The 15,002-nt window shown below is 37.6% G+C and overlaps 1 protein-coding gene across 1 annotated transcript in view; it reads left to right on the top strand.

The window, feature by feature from the left end:
• The window catches only part of LOC107748058 (proteoglycan 4-like), a 59,643-nt gene that overhangs the window by 42,349 nt on the left and 2,292 nt on the right, over window positions 1-15,002 (top strand). Inside the window, exons 7-12 of the mRNA XM_016562710.1 lie at window positions 3,621-3,890; window positions 4,912-5,208; window positions 7,500-7,658; window positions 10,569-10,742; window positions 12,579-12,660; window positions 12,788-12,936. Coding sequence (XP_016418196.1) covers window positions 3,621-3,890; window positions 4,912-5,208; window positions 7,500-7,658; window positions 10,569-10,742; window positions 12,579-12,660; window positions 12,788-12,936 — 1,131 coding nt within the window. The remainder of the gene's footprint in view (window positions 1-3,620; window positions 3,891-4,911; window positions 5,209-7,499; window positions 7,659-10,568; window positions 10,743-12,578; window positions 12,661-12,787; window positions 12,937-15,002) is intronic.

Below are 15,002 nucleotides of genomic sequence, written 5' to 3'. Positions count from 1 at the left end.
CACACTAAGAGCCCAAACATTCTGATACGCCTTTTCCACCAGCATGAACCGGGTGCTAGTTCAGAGCCAGTGCTATTGCCGGTTCGGAGTTGGTTCAACTGGAAGATTTGCCTTACCATGGACTAGAAAGCCACCACAGAGCCAGGTCTTACGTCTCTGAATACGTCTCATCTTTCCCAGTAATGCTAGTGCGGAAGCGCCAAACACAACAGACTTGTTCCTAGATGCATCGCGCCATACAGACCGATCGGTGCACGACACCAAAGCACCGCGAAAGCGATCCAAAAGCATTAAGAAAGTTGTATGCTTTCCAATCACTCCTGCGGCACCTCGACCGGTTCGCACAGCGCCGATGCAGCCCGAACAAGTTTAAGCACACAATCAACAGTGGTGGACGTTGCATTGCTATTGATGTTCATGGCTTTGCGAATCTACATCGGCATCCAACATGTTTGTGTTTAGATGCTATTTCAGAAATGGCAATCAAACGTTTCTGTTCGTCTTGTTGGTCACGGTAACCAAGCGGTTCTTACTTCTAGACCAGCAATGTTTTGGTGCTACTTACAAACCACTTTTCCTAGTTCAGAGCTGGTGCTTTGGGTGTCGAAAGATGAATAACTGATTTGAAACTAGGCTCTGGCTCCGAACCAGCACTCATGCTTTGGTGGAAAAGAGGTATGTTTTGTATATTAGAGTGTGCTGGCAGTTTGTGTCCCTTCATGCTATGAATTAGCATAACAAGAATACACTGCATGCTATGAGGAGGTGATGTCCATCAATGTGTAGTGGACCAAACAAGGGTTATTTTGATATCAGCATGGTACCAATAGGATTACATTATCTAATAATTCTATCATAACGCATGCATAAAACAGTATGCAATACAAAAACAAATATACAACAACAGTAATAATACACACCATGTCCTGGGGTATACATGTTCACTCATAGCAAGGTTTGTCTATGAATTAATGAAAGAAGTCCGTTTCTATGGGCAGTGCGTGTCTGTTTCAGAGGTAGTTAAGTAAGAGGGAGACTCTTACTCTTAGCACCGTTTTTTACCTGGGTTATGAAATCCTGCTCCGGAGCATTAGCACCGCTTTCGTGCTGTTGACCCTGCATTGCGGTGCCAAACTTGTACAGTATGAAACATGAAGTTCCAAACATACGTTCAGGAGGAGCCTAATCAGTCAGTCCTATCAATCTAATCCAGTGGTTCTCAACCCGTGGCCCGTCACGAATTCAAATGCGGCCCACCATGCTGAACACAATTCAAAAAATTACTTTCAGTTTTACAATTCATTTTAGTTTTTAAATTAATTTAAAAATGTACTAAACAAATATAAGTTTGAGCTATAATGTTTTTGTCATATAAAATAATTTTGGTTTTCATATATTATTTTCAGACGTATGCGTATATGTACTATGCATGGGCCGGTATGAGATTTTGACAGTATGATAACCTTAAGCAAAATTATCACGGTTTCACGGTATCACGGTCTTGTCTTTACATGTTTTATTTGTTTTATTTTTAAATGACTGGGTAAAAAAAAACTAACCTTTTTTCCGCTGAACACAATATTTAAGCAACATATACACAGAATACTATGAACAGTATAATTTGTTTATTTTTTCTTTGATTTGTTTCCTAAAAAGAAGAAAAATAAAGACTGACATCTTTATTTAACCTAAATCTGTAATTAGTTATTTAATTTTGGTTATATAATTCATATACATATCATTTATATCATTTCATATCATTTAGTTATATAATTTCATATACATAATTTGATTTAATAATAACCCAATTTGAAGCAAAAACAGAATGTTCTGACTAGCTTTGTGAAATTATACAACATGCCTGAACGAAGCAAACAGCAGATTCACTCTCTGATAGCAGGAGGTGCTCATGGGACACCAGATACGGCTTTTCCTTGGTTACCGCTGTAAACAAAGCAGCTGCACTGAAACACTGCTTTAATATGAACTATACAGAGACGAGATTAAAAGAAAATACCACGTAAACTTTTCTGAAGACAGTCAGTTCCCCTCAGAAACACATTCATATAAACCCCCAAATCAATATTGAGGATTTTCTTCCAATAGTTCATGCATCATGAACAGTGAGTGATCTGCCTGCTACAGTATTTTTCTCTGCGCGTCCGTCTTCAGCGTCTCTGGCCTGTGTTAACGGGCGTTTACAGACTTCATATTTTCATATAAATGACATTTTGAAAAAACGCAGTTTGTGCAAGTCCAGAACAGAGACGAGTTGCTTGCAATAAGACAAAAAACGGCCGGTTGCCAATCGCGTAAGTTCCAGGGGAAGCTTCTTAAGTTCGGCCATCCTTCACACACGTGACTGACCGCTCGCACCAACAGGAGGAGGAGGGTCGTGTTACTCTCTACACTGCACTCAACCTGAGGGATTCCTACACTTTCAGTCTTTGAGGAGACATGAAAAGCAGCGCATACCGCAGGAACGGTATAACGGAAAATATTAGCGGTTTTGAAACTGAGACATTTTCAAATCGCGGTATACCTTGAAACCGGTAATCGGCCCATGCCTACTTGGTGCTCCTAAATTGGAGGGATAGTCATTTAATTTGTTTTCTTTTGCATTGCTTTGCATCATGTGTTTTTGGAAAGGTGGAGAATTTAGGAATCTGTGGTGCATGCAATGGATAAGATTCTGTGGATTCAAATGCATGCCCTGATGCGCTTCCTCATCGAGGTGTATAGCGCTAAATGGATAACAAGGCTAGGCTTGCTTGTTTCTTTGCAGTTCTGTAGTGGGGTTTCATTGTGCAATTGCATTCCATCTTTACTTCTGCATTTCTACAGGGCACTTGATGCAGGAGATGTTCTGCAAAGTGGTTATTTACTGATTCCATAGTCCAATGGTTTTGCATGATGCAAATTATTTGCAGTTGCTAAAGTAAAGTTGATGTATGAAATCTAATGAATGATATAACTGTTCATGCGGATTCATATGCTTTGATCTTGAAATATAACTTTTAAATCATATATTGCTATTGTTTGCCAGTAACATTAAAAAAGCTAAAAATCAAATGAATTGCGATTTGTTTAAGTAATGTACAATATCTGGGCAATGTCTGTTCCATCTGAACATTTATTTAAATATTAGAAGTGCATATAAAATATATATTGCATGTAATGGTTATTAATCAAATAAAAATTTGTATTGAATTGAATTTATTCACTCTAAATTTGAATAAAGAAAGGGTTTTGAATCAAATTTGAAGTTTAAATGCATTGAATTGAGTGATTTTGATTGCGATGTCAACTCTAAGGTTAAAATTGACAGTTTGCTTTGTCAGTTTTGCTTTGCATTGCTTTTGGCACGTTGTGTTTGCTTCATGGTCTTTATACATGCTCCTGCATCATTTCAGATTGTTTGTAGAAGGTTAGAGATGTTTCTACTGTGAGTCAGGAAGAGGGTGCTTGAAGCTACGCATTGCATTGGCCCAAACCGGAGCAGTGTGAGGTTGCTTTCTCAAGGCGCTTGGACTGGATGTTTTTGAATGGCATTCACATAGAAAGCATTGCATGATCTAAACGTTTAAAGTGGTCACTTCATTAATGCTACCTTTTCGCAGCTTAAATCGGTCATCAGACGCACAAAGGAAACGTCCAACGTCCATCCGATGTTTCGTGACGGCCACATGCGACGAAAAATGGGCCCGCTAATTGTCAACAAGAGTAACTCGCAGGATCTACTCATTGAAGAGCTGCAAGGGAAACTGGGAATCGGTCGCACTGAGCGGCCACGAAAGCAGCCAGCTGATTGGCTTACGGAAGGAGTCATTGTCTGTTCCAACCCACAGCGCTTAAGAGAGGAAGGTGGTGTATTACCAACTGTTGATAAGGTAGCGTAAGATTACTGGTGGAACTCAGAAAATGCAAGCAACTAAAAACGCTAAAAAACATTTCTTATATTGGGTTGTTTCATAAAACTGGCTTTTTAGCGTTTATAAAACATTTTCAAATAGAGTGAAACAACGCCCACTAGTGGTTCCAGAAGTATTTTTACCATTAATTTTTCCCATAGGGATTTTTTCTTTATTTATCTATGCACAATCAGCTTGTAACACTCCAAAGAGAAAGGAAAACTTGAAATCGCATCATATGACCCCTGTAAGTGTTATAAGCCATGAACCAAACCAACCAGCGACGAGGAGAATCATTTGAAAGCATTTGAAAATTGGGTAAAAAGACTGTGTTCTTAACGGATTCATTGATGGAAAAAAATATGTAAACATTTATATTTAAGTTTTATAGCAAAATATGCATATATAGACAAATATTTAAGTATTTTAAGAGCTTATCAAGTTGGGCTTGATTATGTGATATGCAGTGCTTAATGCAAGCACTTTTGGCGCAATTTGCTTGTTACGACTATGATTGATGGAATTTTCTTCACAGCATCAAGGGTAATGTACACTGTAAAAAAAATTCTGTAGTTTTTACAAAATAATTTTAGCAGCTGTGGTTGCCAGAATAATTTTGTAAAAAATACAGAAAAACTGTAAACACATTTATGGCCCAAAACTGTATATGTTAAAATTACACCTATTTTTTACAGTGTAGTTTTTCAGGAATTCTGCTGTTTAACACAATTCTTTAAAAAATAAGTTGAAATAATGCAAACTGATGGCTTCAGCAAAAGCCTATACCTTTGATTTTACAACCTCAGACCTCACACCAGGTCTGTTTAAAGGCTTATAAAGTTATCGTATATATAAAAAAAAAAATTTAATTTCAAACAAATTTCCCTGTTTAGAAAATGAATGGGATTTTTACTTCCAGGACCTGATTTGTTGCACTTTATTATGCATTTTGTGCTCCTTTCACTTCCTGCTACGTGTTTCATGTTTCTTTGTCCATCAGATCATCATTCCTCCAGACTTGCCCAGTCCACCAAAAAAAGTCCTAACCCATCCTGTCCCAAAAAAGCCAGATCCTGTGATACAGATGCCCGCTCCTCTCCCCCCACCACCTCCACCCCCTAGGGAGCCCTCTCCTCCTCCACCTCCTCCTCCCGCTCCTCCAGTTCCAGCTCCACCTCCACCTAAAGACCCCACCCCTCCTCCGTCCCCTCCTCCTAAACCTGTGACCCCGCCCCCTCCACCGAAGGTTTTAGCATCTGTGGGCTGCCAAACGGAATATGAACCTCTTTTTCCACCGGTACAGGCTTGAACTTGCTCTCTCTGTCTATCTGCTTCTGATCAGAGCTTGCATCTATGTCTTCAGGGTTCCCACAGTCATGGAAAACTTGGAATTAGTAGGGAATTTGTTAAGCCTGGAAAAGTCTAAATGGAAAAGAATAAAAGGAAACCGGTTGTATGTTGGGTTTATGTAGAGTAAAACTTGCTCACAAGCCATAGTGAATCATTCTGAGAGTGGATTCTTTTCTATGAATCTCTTGAACTGGTTCACAATTCAATTTGAATGATTCCTTCGTGAATTTATAGTAAATGTTTATACAGTAAATAAAACTGCTGGAATGGTCATTTTGAAAAAACATTGGTCAGATTGTGTGGGAACCCTCTGCCTTGTTTTTATCCATTCTTTCATGGTTTCTAGCATGTTGCATATGGAGCGCATGCTTTTATGTGTTTGACCTCCAAACAGCGCTCACACTAGGAGTGTCTCAGCATTTATTAAATAGTTTGCTGGTGCCAACATGTCCCATGAAGACAGTCTGTCCTTGTGTTTTCCCTTGTTCTAGATTCCTGGTACGTGAACAAATTCTGTTGCAAATGAAGTGCTAGTGACCACAGAAAAGACTTGATCTGTTGGCTATCAATCTTCTTTTAAGATCTGAGGTCTTTTAAGACTAAGTTTGTAACTATCTATGCTTGAATGCAGAGAGCTTTCAAAGTTACCAAAGTTTTCAAATCTGCCAGAATTGTGTGAGTTTAGGAATATGCTGCAGAATGAACTAGACTTAATAAGTCAGGCTGCGCGGAAATGCTTCAAGAGTAGCTTGTTTAAGTGCGAGTTCATATGCAGAAATAACAGAGGATGTGTGGGTTGCTATTTTTGCTTTCTGAAGAATGCTTCTGTGTCACGGTTCTTTGAATCGAGAGAACAGAGATGGGGTTACCAGCCCTTTTTGACCCATAACCTTGCTTGGTCTGTCATCTGATTATGTCTTTAACACCTACTTGATCCTGCTGTATTTAGGGAAGGTTATGCAGAGAGTGTGAGATTGGTTTCCTTTGATTAATAAAAAACATGATTCAAAAGCCTTACCATTTATATGAAATGAACTGATATGTAAAATTGCAAATGTTGCATAAAATGTAACCAGATTTGCTGTTTATGAATAGTAGCTATTGCTTCTTTGTGCAGGATCACGCATCTCTTCTGGTTGTTGATTGCCATTTGCTCTAAAGGCTGTGAAATAAGACAAATGCAGTAAACATTTCCATTACATGCATTGCTATGGCTAATTACAATTGATTCCACATAGGTGATTTAGTGTTTCGGCAAAGTTGAGAACTACTTGTGCTTCTTTAAAGGGATAGTTCACCCAAAAATGAAAATTTGATGTTTATCTGCTTACCCCCAGGGCATCCAGGATGTAAGTGACTTTGTTTCTTCAGTAGAACACAAACGAAGATTTTTAACTCAAACCGTTGCAGTCTGTCAGTCATTTTAGTGTCAGGGTTTAATTTGGTTTTGTTTGTGTATGTTTTTTTTTACTCTCAAAGCCGTGATTCCCATTCACTTCCATTATAAGACTGACAGACTGCAACGGTTTGAGCTAAAAATCTTTGTATGTGTTCTACTGAAGAAACAAAGTAACCTACATCTTGGATGCCCTGGGGGTAAGCAGATAAACATCACATTTTCGTTTTTGGGTGAACTATCCCTTTAAGTGCACGTGGTAGTTGTTTAATAACCACTAACATCCTGTAATGGATTGACTAATAAATGATGCAATTAAAGGTGTGCAATTCAACAGCTTTTAATGTACATGCTGTATGCTTATTGATGTGGGAAATTATCTTTTCACATGCTGATGGTCATATTGAGAAAATATTCACCCAAAAGAGAATTTTAATAATAAAGTTGATTTCCCATGGTGCAAAGTTGATCATCAGTTTTGGGGCTTGTATGGACAAATCTTACACCGCTTATTAGGGGACATTTATATTCACTTTTCTCCAAAACAAGTTGAGTATCAGTGGGTGGTGTGGTGTCAAATCCTGCAAGTGTTTAATCATGAATTATCAACATTGTGTCATTGATCAAGTTGATCAAGATTAACCTGGTAAAAAAAAAATTTACCAAAAGAAACTTTGGATAAATGCATCTGCTGAATGACTAATTGGTAGTAATTAGTAATGTGTACCAAGCAGAAAATGCTTATTTTGTGTCTGTGTGTGCAGGGAGGGATTTGTGTCCACTTTTTCTTTGCTTAATGAAACAGTCTTTAAAATGTGAACATTCTTTCCTTTTTCCTGAAGATTATGGCTCAGGGCAGGAGTTCCCCCACCAGCGTTCCAAAGCAGGGGAATAAACTGGATAACATGTTGGGCAGCCTGCAGTCAGACCTCAACCGACTGGGTGTCCAGACTGTCGCCAAAGGCGTTTGTGGAGCCTGCAAGAAACCCATCGCTGGCCAGGTACGAAATCCCTTGAAGAACTCATTTACTGCCCAAATTATCCAAGTCTATATTGCATTTGGATTTTTAGGATCTTGTGCTCTAGAGCGGATGCTGTGCTCCAAAACAAACCAAAAGGCCACCAGTGTGTATATTTTGCATGTTAGTATAGACAGTTTTTTTTTTTATTAAGAAGTAAATTTATTTTATTGTCATAAATCTGAAAGTAATAATAATTTAAATATAATATGTATTTGAAAGTCTCCTATGCTCACCAAGGCTGCAATTATTCGATCAAAACACTGTAAAAGCAGTAATATTGTGAAATATTATTGCAATTTGAAATAATTGTTTTCAATTTGAGTATGTTTTAAAATGTAATTTATTCCTGATGCAAATCTGAATTTTTAGCATCATTACTCCAGTGTCACATGATCCTTCAAAAATCATTCTCATCGGCTGATTTGCTGCTCAACAAACATTAAATGAAATTAAAAGAAATTTTCGTATTATGATCAGTGTTAAAAACAGTTGTGCTGCTTTATATTTTTGTGAAAAATGCTCTTCTTTCTATACATCAAAGAATCCTGAAAAAAAATTTATCCCTGTTCTCACACAGGAATAAATTACCATATTGGCCCGAATATAAGACGACCCTGATTATAAGACGACCCCCCCTTTTTCCAGATGTACCTTTTGGAAAAAGGCTTTTTAAAAACCAAATCTTGTTTTTTCTCAGTAAAACACATTTTGTCTTCAATTATTTTCATATTGCATATTTTTCCTATTTTAATTTTTGTTTTGAAAGTATGGTAAAAACTGGTAAAATGTACCAACAATCACATTTAAAAAATATACACTTTTTGATATACCATAAAAAAAAAATAAAAAAAAACAGGTAGCCCATCTGAATTAGGACATTTAGGCAATCCATCTAATAGTAGCCCACCAAAATCTTATTAACAGTAGAAGTAGAGTTGGTCCCATCAGGCTAACGTGACAGTCACGACTCATGCAGCTGTAAGGTTTTCTGCTTCTTTTGTTTTTACTCGCGATCTTTACAACACGCATTACATTACGTATTTCATGGCACACTCGTTTTATGCGGTTTTGGCGCCACCTAGTGTTGTGGGTGTATTATTGACATGTCAAAGTCTAGACCCTGAATATAAGACGACCGCGTTTTTTCAGATGTATTTCCAAGAAAAAAACATAGTCTTATATTCGGGTCAATACGGTAATACGATTTTGTGGCTATGAGTTCAAATGTCATTATGTACATAATTGTAAATTTTTTCCTTTGAACAAAGTGACTGATCCTTATTTAGATAGTACAAATAATAAGTGTTTAATGCTTATTTTCTATTTATTTATTTATTTATTTTTTTGGCTGGACATTTTTTTGGGGGGGCACAAGGAGAATCTGGGGGGGCATTCCCCCCCCTAGACCCGGCCCTGATCTGTAGTATGAATAGGCACCCTTATTTTGGCACTGTCCACATTTTCACATAATGTCCGTCTATACATTACCGCCAACGCGTGCATTCTCGCTCAAACTCACGTATCAGGACTCGATATAAGGACTGCCGGAAGGCACAAGGTGTGGTGAGCATAAAAGACTCTCGGGATTGTTTGCGGAACAGTCGAGCGCTGTGTGAGAAGTTTTCTGCGCACACATTTGAAGCGCGCGCACGCACGCACACAGACAGCAGCGTCTACACCGCGCGAATACTAAATTGAGCTCTCTCTTCCGCTTTTTTGTGCATGGATGAATAAATACAGACAAAATTACATCAAAATGCTCATTTTGGCGAATATCCTAGTAAACACAGTCGGTTAGGAATATGTCTTAACATAAACAGTTGAGAAAGAAAAGGCATGTGTATCAGTAGTAAATCCGTGCTCGAATTGTATCGTATCATGACGAACCATCCGATTTACACCCCTAAATAGTATCCACAAAAATATTAAGCAGCTCAACAAAAACAAAACAGGTAGCCCATCTGAATTAGGACATTTAGGCTATCCATCTAATAGTAGCCTACCAAAATCTTATTAACAGTCGAAGTTAAATCTTACTGTAGTCTTCAAATCTGGGTTCTGTCTTACGTTTTAAAATCACAAAGGGAGTTTGGTGCCATCAGGCTAACGTGACAGTCATGCCTCATGCAGCTGTAAGGTTTTCTTTCTCTTTTGTTTTTACTCGCGATATTTACAACACGCATTACATTACGTATTTCATGGCACACTCGTTTTATGCGTATTTGGCGCCACCTAGTGTTGTGGGTGTATTATTGACATGTCAAAGTCTAGACCCTGAATATAAGACAACCGCGTTTTTTCAGATGTATTTCCAAGAAAAAAATATCGTCTTATATTCGGGACAATACGGTACATTTTAAAAATTTAACATTTAACTATTTTAAATTTTAATAATATTTCATAATATTACTGTTTTTACTGTATATTTGATCAAATAAATGCAGCCTTCATGAATAAGAGACTTCATTCAAAAACATTTTAAAAGATCATAATTATTCCAAACTTTTAACCGATAGAGTGTGAATATGCATTTTTCCAGATGTTGTAATCTTACCCCCGGTTTCACAGACAAGGCTTAAGCCTAGTCCCAGACTAAAATGCATGTCTGAGCTGTTTCAGTTGAAAGAAACTTGCACTGACATATTTTAAAAAATATCAGTGCCATTGTTTTGTCTCAAGATGCACACCAGTAATGTTTTTTTTATATGTATAAAATATACTTAAATGTCCTAATTGAACTATGGCCTAAACCTGGCTTAGTCTAAGCCCTAACTGTGAAACCAGGCTTAATTAAGTTTATGAGCTGCTGATATTCAGTTATGTCTTTTGTTGTTTACTTATTAAAGTGAAATGGTACACTTCCCTCCTCGTTTTCTTTGACTCGTTCAGGTGGTGACAGCAATGGGTCGGACGTGGCATCCGGAGCATTTCGTGTGTACTCACTGTCAGGAGGAAATTGGCTCCAAAAACTTCTTTGAGCGAGACGGCCAGCCATACTGTGAAAAGGACTACCACAGCCTCTTCTCTCCACGCTGTTACTACTGCAACGGACCCATTCTGGACGTAAGGGTTCTGCTTCATATCACCACCTTAAGCAGTCACAGACGGGGCATTCACGGACATGTGTGTTAGTGTCTCATGTGTCACCACCCAGTCGTGAAGGTGCTTACTATAGCCGGCCACACTTTACCTTTGGTTTCAGATTTCCTGTAAACATAAACAGTCACTTAAAGACAGTCTAAATAAGTCCAGTATGGTTTGCAGTAGAACTCAACACATGCATGTAGATAGAGAGTCTGCTGACAACATAAATGTAAATGCATAAAAGAAATGATTATAAGACTCTTTTAAAGGCAGAGTAAGCGATTTCTGGTAGCCAATGTTGATATTTGAAATCACCAAAACAAACACGCCCCTACCCCAAAAGGGTCTTGCCCCTATTTTGATAGCTCCGCCCCACATATACGTACGCAACCCAGGCAACGATTAGTTCTGTGAAACAAAGCAAAACCAATGTTACACCGTGTCTACGGACGTGAGCGGCGCGGCGCAACAAATCCCCGACAGAAAACTGCTGCCGGGTTCTATTATGACGTGCTGACACAAATTTCAAATGGTTTTCAACGGTCGTTTGAGTCCAGTGTAGGCAGACTTTAGCTGTTGTAGACACGGTGTTACTCACCTACTGAGAAGAAACATAGCAACCTCGGCGTCCGATCGCAGGCCTCCGCTCCTTAAGTTCTCTCCAGCGCTGGAAAGCTGATCCGATATTTACACGGGTCCTACTTCTTGCCTTATCGTTCCGCAGACGTTTTCCTCTTGTTTTTTATCCGCCATCTCTATCCTTCTGTCGCTCGGCTCGGCTAATGTCCGTCCCATGCACTGAACGCGCTCTCCTCCACATCACGAGTAGACACGCCCCTTATTGCTGATTGGCTACAAGTTTGTTTTGCGATTCGGCCCGAATCAGTTTTCTAAAGTGTTTTTGAAAAATCACATACCCTGCCTTTAAGGCTCTTTTCGAAACATCCTTAAAACAAGATACATTTACAAAAATTGTCTACCACAACATAATACAAAAGCAATACAATTCATGGCTGCATGCAAAAACAGATCAACCAGTGTAGTCTGATTGACTAACATGGTTCTTACGAGAAGGTCGTTTTAATGAGTCGGTTGAAAAGATTCGTGAACATATGAGTTACGTGATTGAATCAGTCACGAGTCACCGATTTAACATCTGAATCTCTTACTGACTGGATGTTTATATGATAACAGAGATAAAGATACACATTAACAACATTTTACATAAAGTACACATATAAACAGAAAACAAAATTAATCAAATTAAAAAGGCAATAAATAAACAACAAGTCATAAGGTTTTGTATTCGCTGGCTGCATGCAAAAACATACAGTGCAACCAGTGTAGTCTATTCAATAACAAATGATTCTTATGAGAAGATTCTTTTAATGAGTCAGTTATAAAGATTGATAATCACAGAAGTTATCGGTTTGAATCAGTCATGAATTACTGAATTAACACTTAATGACTGGATGTTTATATGATAACAGATAAAGATACACATTAAAACAAAATAATACACACAAAAAGCTAACTAAATAACATTGCATGTAGTTAGGATTGGAGCCGTTTATATTACTAAAACACAAGTGATTCACATTTTTGTTTATATAGGTTGGTGCATGACCTCTGGAATGGGTAATGAGCACTTTGCCAATTATTACACATTGCCAATAATTATTTATAATTGTCTTATTCTTAGTTTTTCTTGTCTTAATTTTGCATAAATTCTTTCAAATCAAATTGTGCCTTCTGTTTCTGTTCTTGTTTCACCACAATTTCATTGCAATGCATTGCTTTTACTTCCTCCTGCAGAGAGTGGTGACCGCATTAGACAGGACTTGGCATCCGGAGCATTTCTTTTGTGCCCAGTGCGGGTCATTCTTTGGGCCTGAGGGTAAGCAGCTTCCACTCCTCTCAACCTCTTTTCTTCTCTTTTCTTTTTCTACCAGCTTTTTTTTCTTTAAAATGGTTTTAAGCCTTTGGCAACCTTTTTTTTTTCTCTCTCTGTCAATTTCCTGCAGGGTTTCATGAGAAGGAGGGAAAGGCGTACTGTAGGAAGGACTACTTTGACATGTTTGCCCCCAAATGTGGCGGCTGTGCTCGTGCCATCTTGGAGAACTATATTTCGGCCCTTAACGCTCTTTGGCACCCTGAGTGTTTTGTCTGCAGGGTCAGTATGCGTTTGTGGGTGTTTGTACCGATATATCAGCCGGGCCAATTAATAGGCCAATATTTGGCACGGGCAGATGTAATTAAATTTAATTTTAATCACATTTTTTTGAATTACATTAAATGTATTACATTTATTACCTTTATTTATTTAATTCAGCAGGGATGCTGACACTAAATATTTTCTTATTAGTATATTATACTAAATGATTATATAAAATATCCTATATCTGAGTGTATATAATTATAAATCAGATTTTCTTTTATATTCAGATTTATAAATATTTATATTTTATAATTATTTATCTTTGTTTATAGTTGCATATTTAAGATTTATACTTGTATTGAGATTATTATGTTATATTATTGTCAGGATTTACATTTCATTAAATGTATTACATTTTATTCAATATATTTAATTCATCAGGGTTGCTGACACCAAATATTGGCCTATTAATATACCAAATAATTATATAACATCTGCAATATGAGAGTGAATATAGTTATAAATCTGAAGTTTAAAATATTGAATATGTGACCCTGGAGCACAAAAGCAGTCTTAAGTCGCTGGGGTATATTTGTAGCAATAGCCAAAAATACATTGTATGGGTCAAAATTATTGATTTTTCTTTTATGCCAAAAATCATTAGGACATTAAGTAAAGATCATGTTCCATAAAGATATTTTGTAAATTTCCTACTGTAAATATAACAAAACTTAATTTTTGATTAGTAATATGCATTGCTAAGAACTTTATTTGGACAACTTTAAAGGCAATTTTCTCAATATTTTGATTTTTTTGCACCCTAAATGGCAATATCAAATCTGCAATATCAGAGTATATATAGTTATTGAATTGTCTGAATATATTGTTATCAGTGGTGGGCCGTCAGGGCCAGCAAGGCCTTCTCTGCTGGCCTAAACACTATCAGAATCACTGACTTAAGTTTAATATATTTTTTCCATGAATGTGTATTAAATTATTCGCAATAATCTATTATCTTCATTTCATAGCTTTTCTCTTGGTTGCGCTGCTTCCAGTAGTGTATTTTTATATCTGAATCAACAGTGCGAGCGCCTGTAGCTTAAAATAAATGGCAATGAAACCGTTGCTTTAACCAATCAGATTTCGAGTGGGCGACACCGTGGCCATCTAGCAGGCGTACAATAACGTTGGCATTTTCACGTCCTTTGATTGGATGGTCAGAGAGCATATTAGTAGTCAGAGCTAGCAAACGGCACACTATAAGACATTTTTGTTGTTTTTTGTATTCTCAGGTTTCTTACTGTATATGCTTTGTACAGTAGGTTATTGTAGATTTTCAATGCATTCTGGGACAAGAAAATATTAGCCTACTGTAAATCTTAATACAGTAGTACTAAATGACCGCGAAAAACAACCACACACCTCCTCGGCAATGGCTCTGTGACAGACTCGTCATGAAGATGAAAAAACACTAGAGTATGGTTGGTTAATTTTCATTTTTGGCTTTTTAATCGCTTTATATGTTTTATTCTGATGTTATTTGCAATATATAAAGCTACGTTTAAGTTTCCGTAAGAATATCTAAGGAGCGCTCAGTTTCCGAGTTTTCCTCCCGCAGCGGCGCTGGCTGACTGACGGAGAGACTCGTCGTGCAGATGAAAGTCCTAGGGGTACTTTACATTCCAGGTACACGTTAAAACACATGTATACACTTTTATTCATCATCTTGTATGAATTATTTTAAGGTTACTTGCTCACTTTCCCAGTAAAGCTGTGCTAATCAGTATTCTCCTCCCGCAGCGCGCTGGCAGACTTGCGGAGAGACTCATGAAGACGAAAAGCTGTACGAGTACGTTAAAGGAATAGTTCACCCAAAAATGAAAATTTGATGTTTATCTGCTTACCCCCAGAGCATCCAAGATGTAGGTGACTGTTTCTTCAGTAGAACACAAACTGAGATTTTTAACTCAAACCGTTGCAGTCTGTCAGTCTTATAATGGAAGTGAATGGGAATCACGGCTTTAAGAGTAAAAAAAAACATACACATACAAAACCAAATTAAACCCTGCGGCTCGTCATGA

Source organism: Sinocyclocheilus rhinocerous, unplaced genomic scaffold, assembly GCF_001515625.1.
Source record: "Sinocyclocheilus rhinocerous isolate Xijiao unplaced genomic scaffold, SAMN03320098_v1.1 scaffold2063, whole genome shotgun sequence".
Taxonomy (NCBI): domain Eukaryota; kingdom Metazoa; phylum Chordata; class Actinopteri; order Cypriniformes; family Cyprinidae; genus Sinocyclocheilus; species Sinocyclocheilus rhinocerous.
The sequence above is the reverse complement of the archived record's forward strand: the minus strand, read 5'-3'. Positions and strand labels throughout refer to the sequence as shown.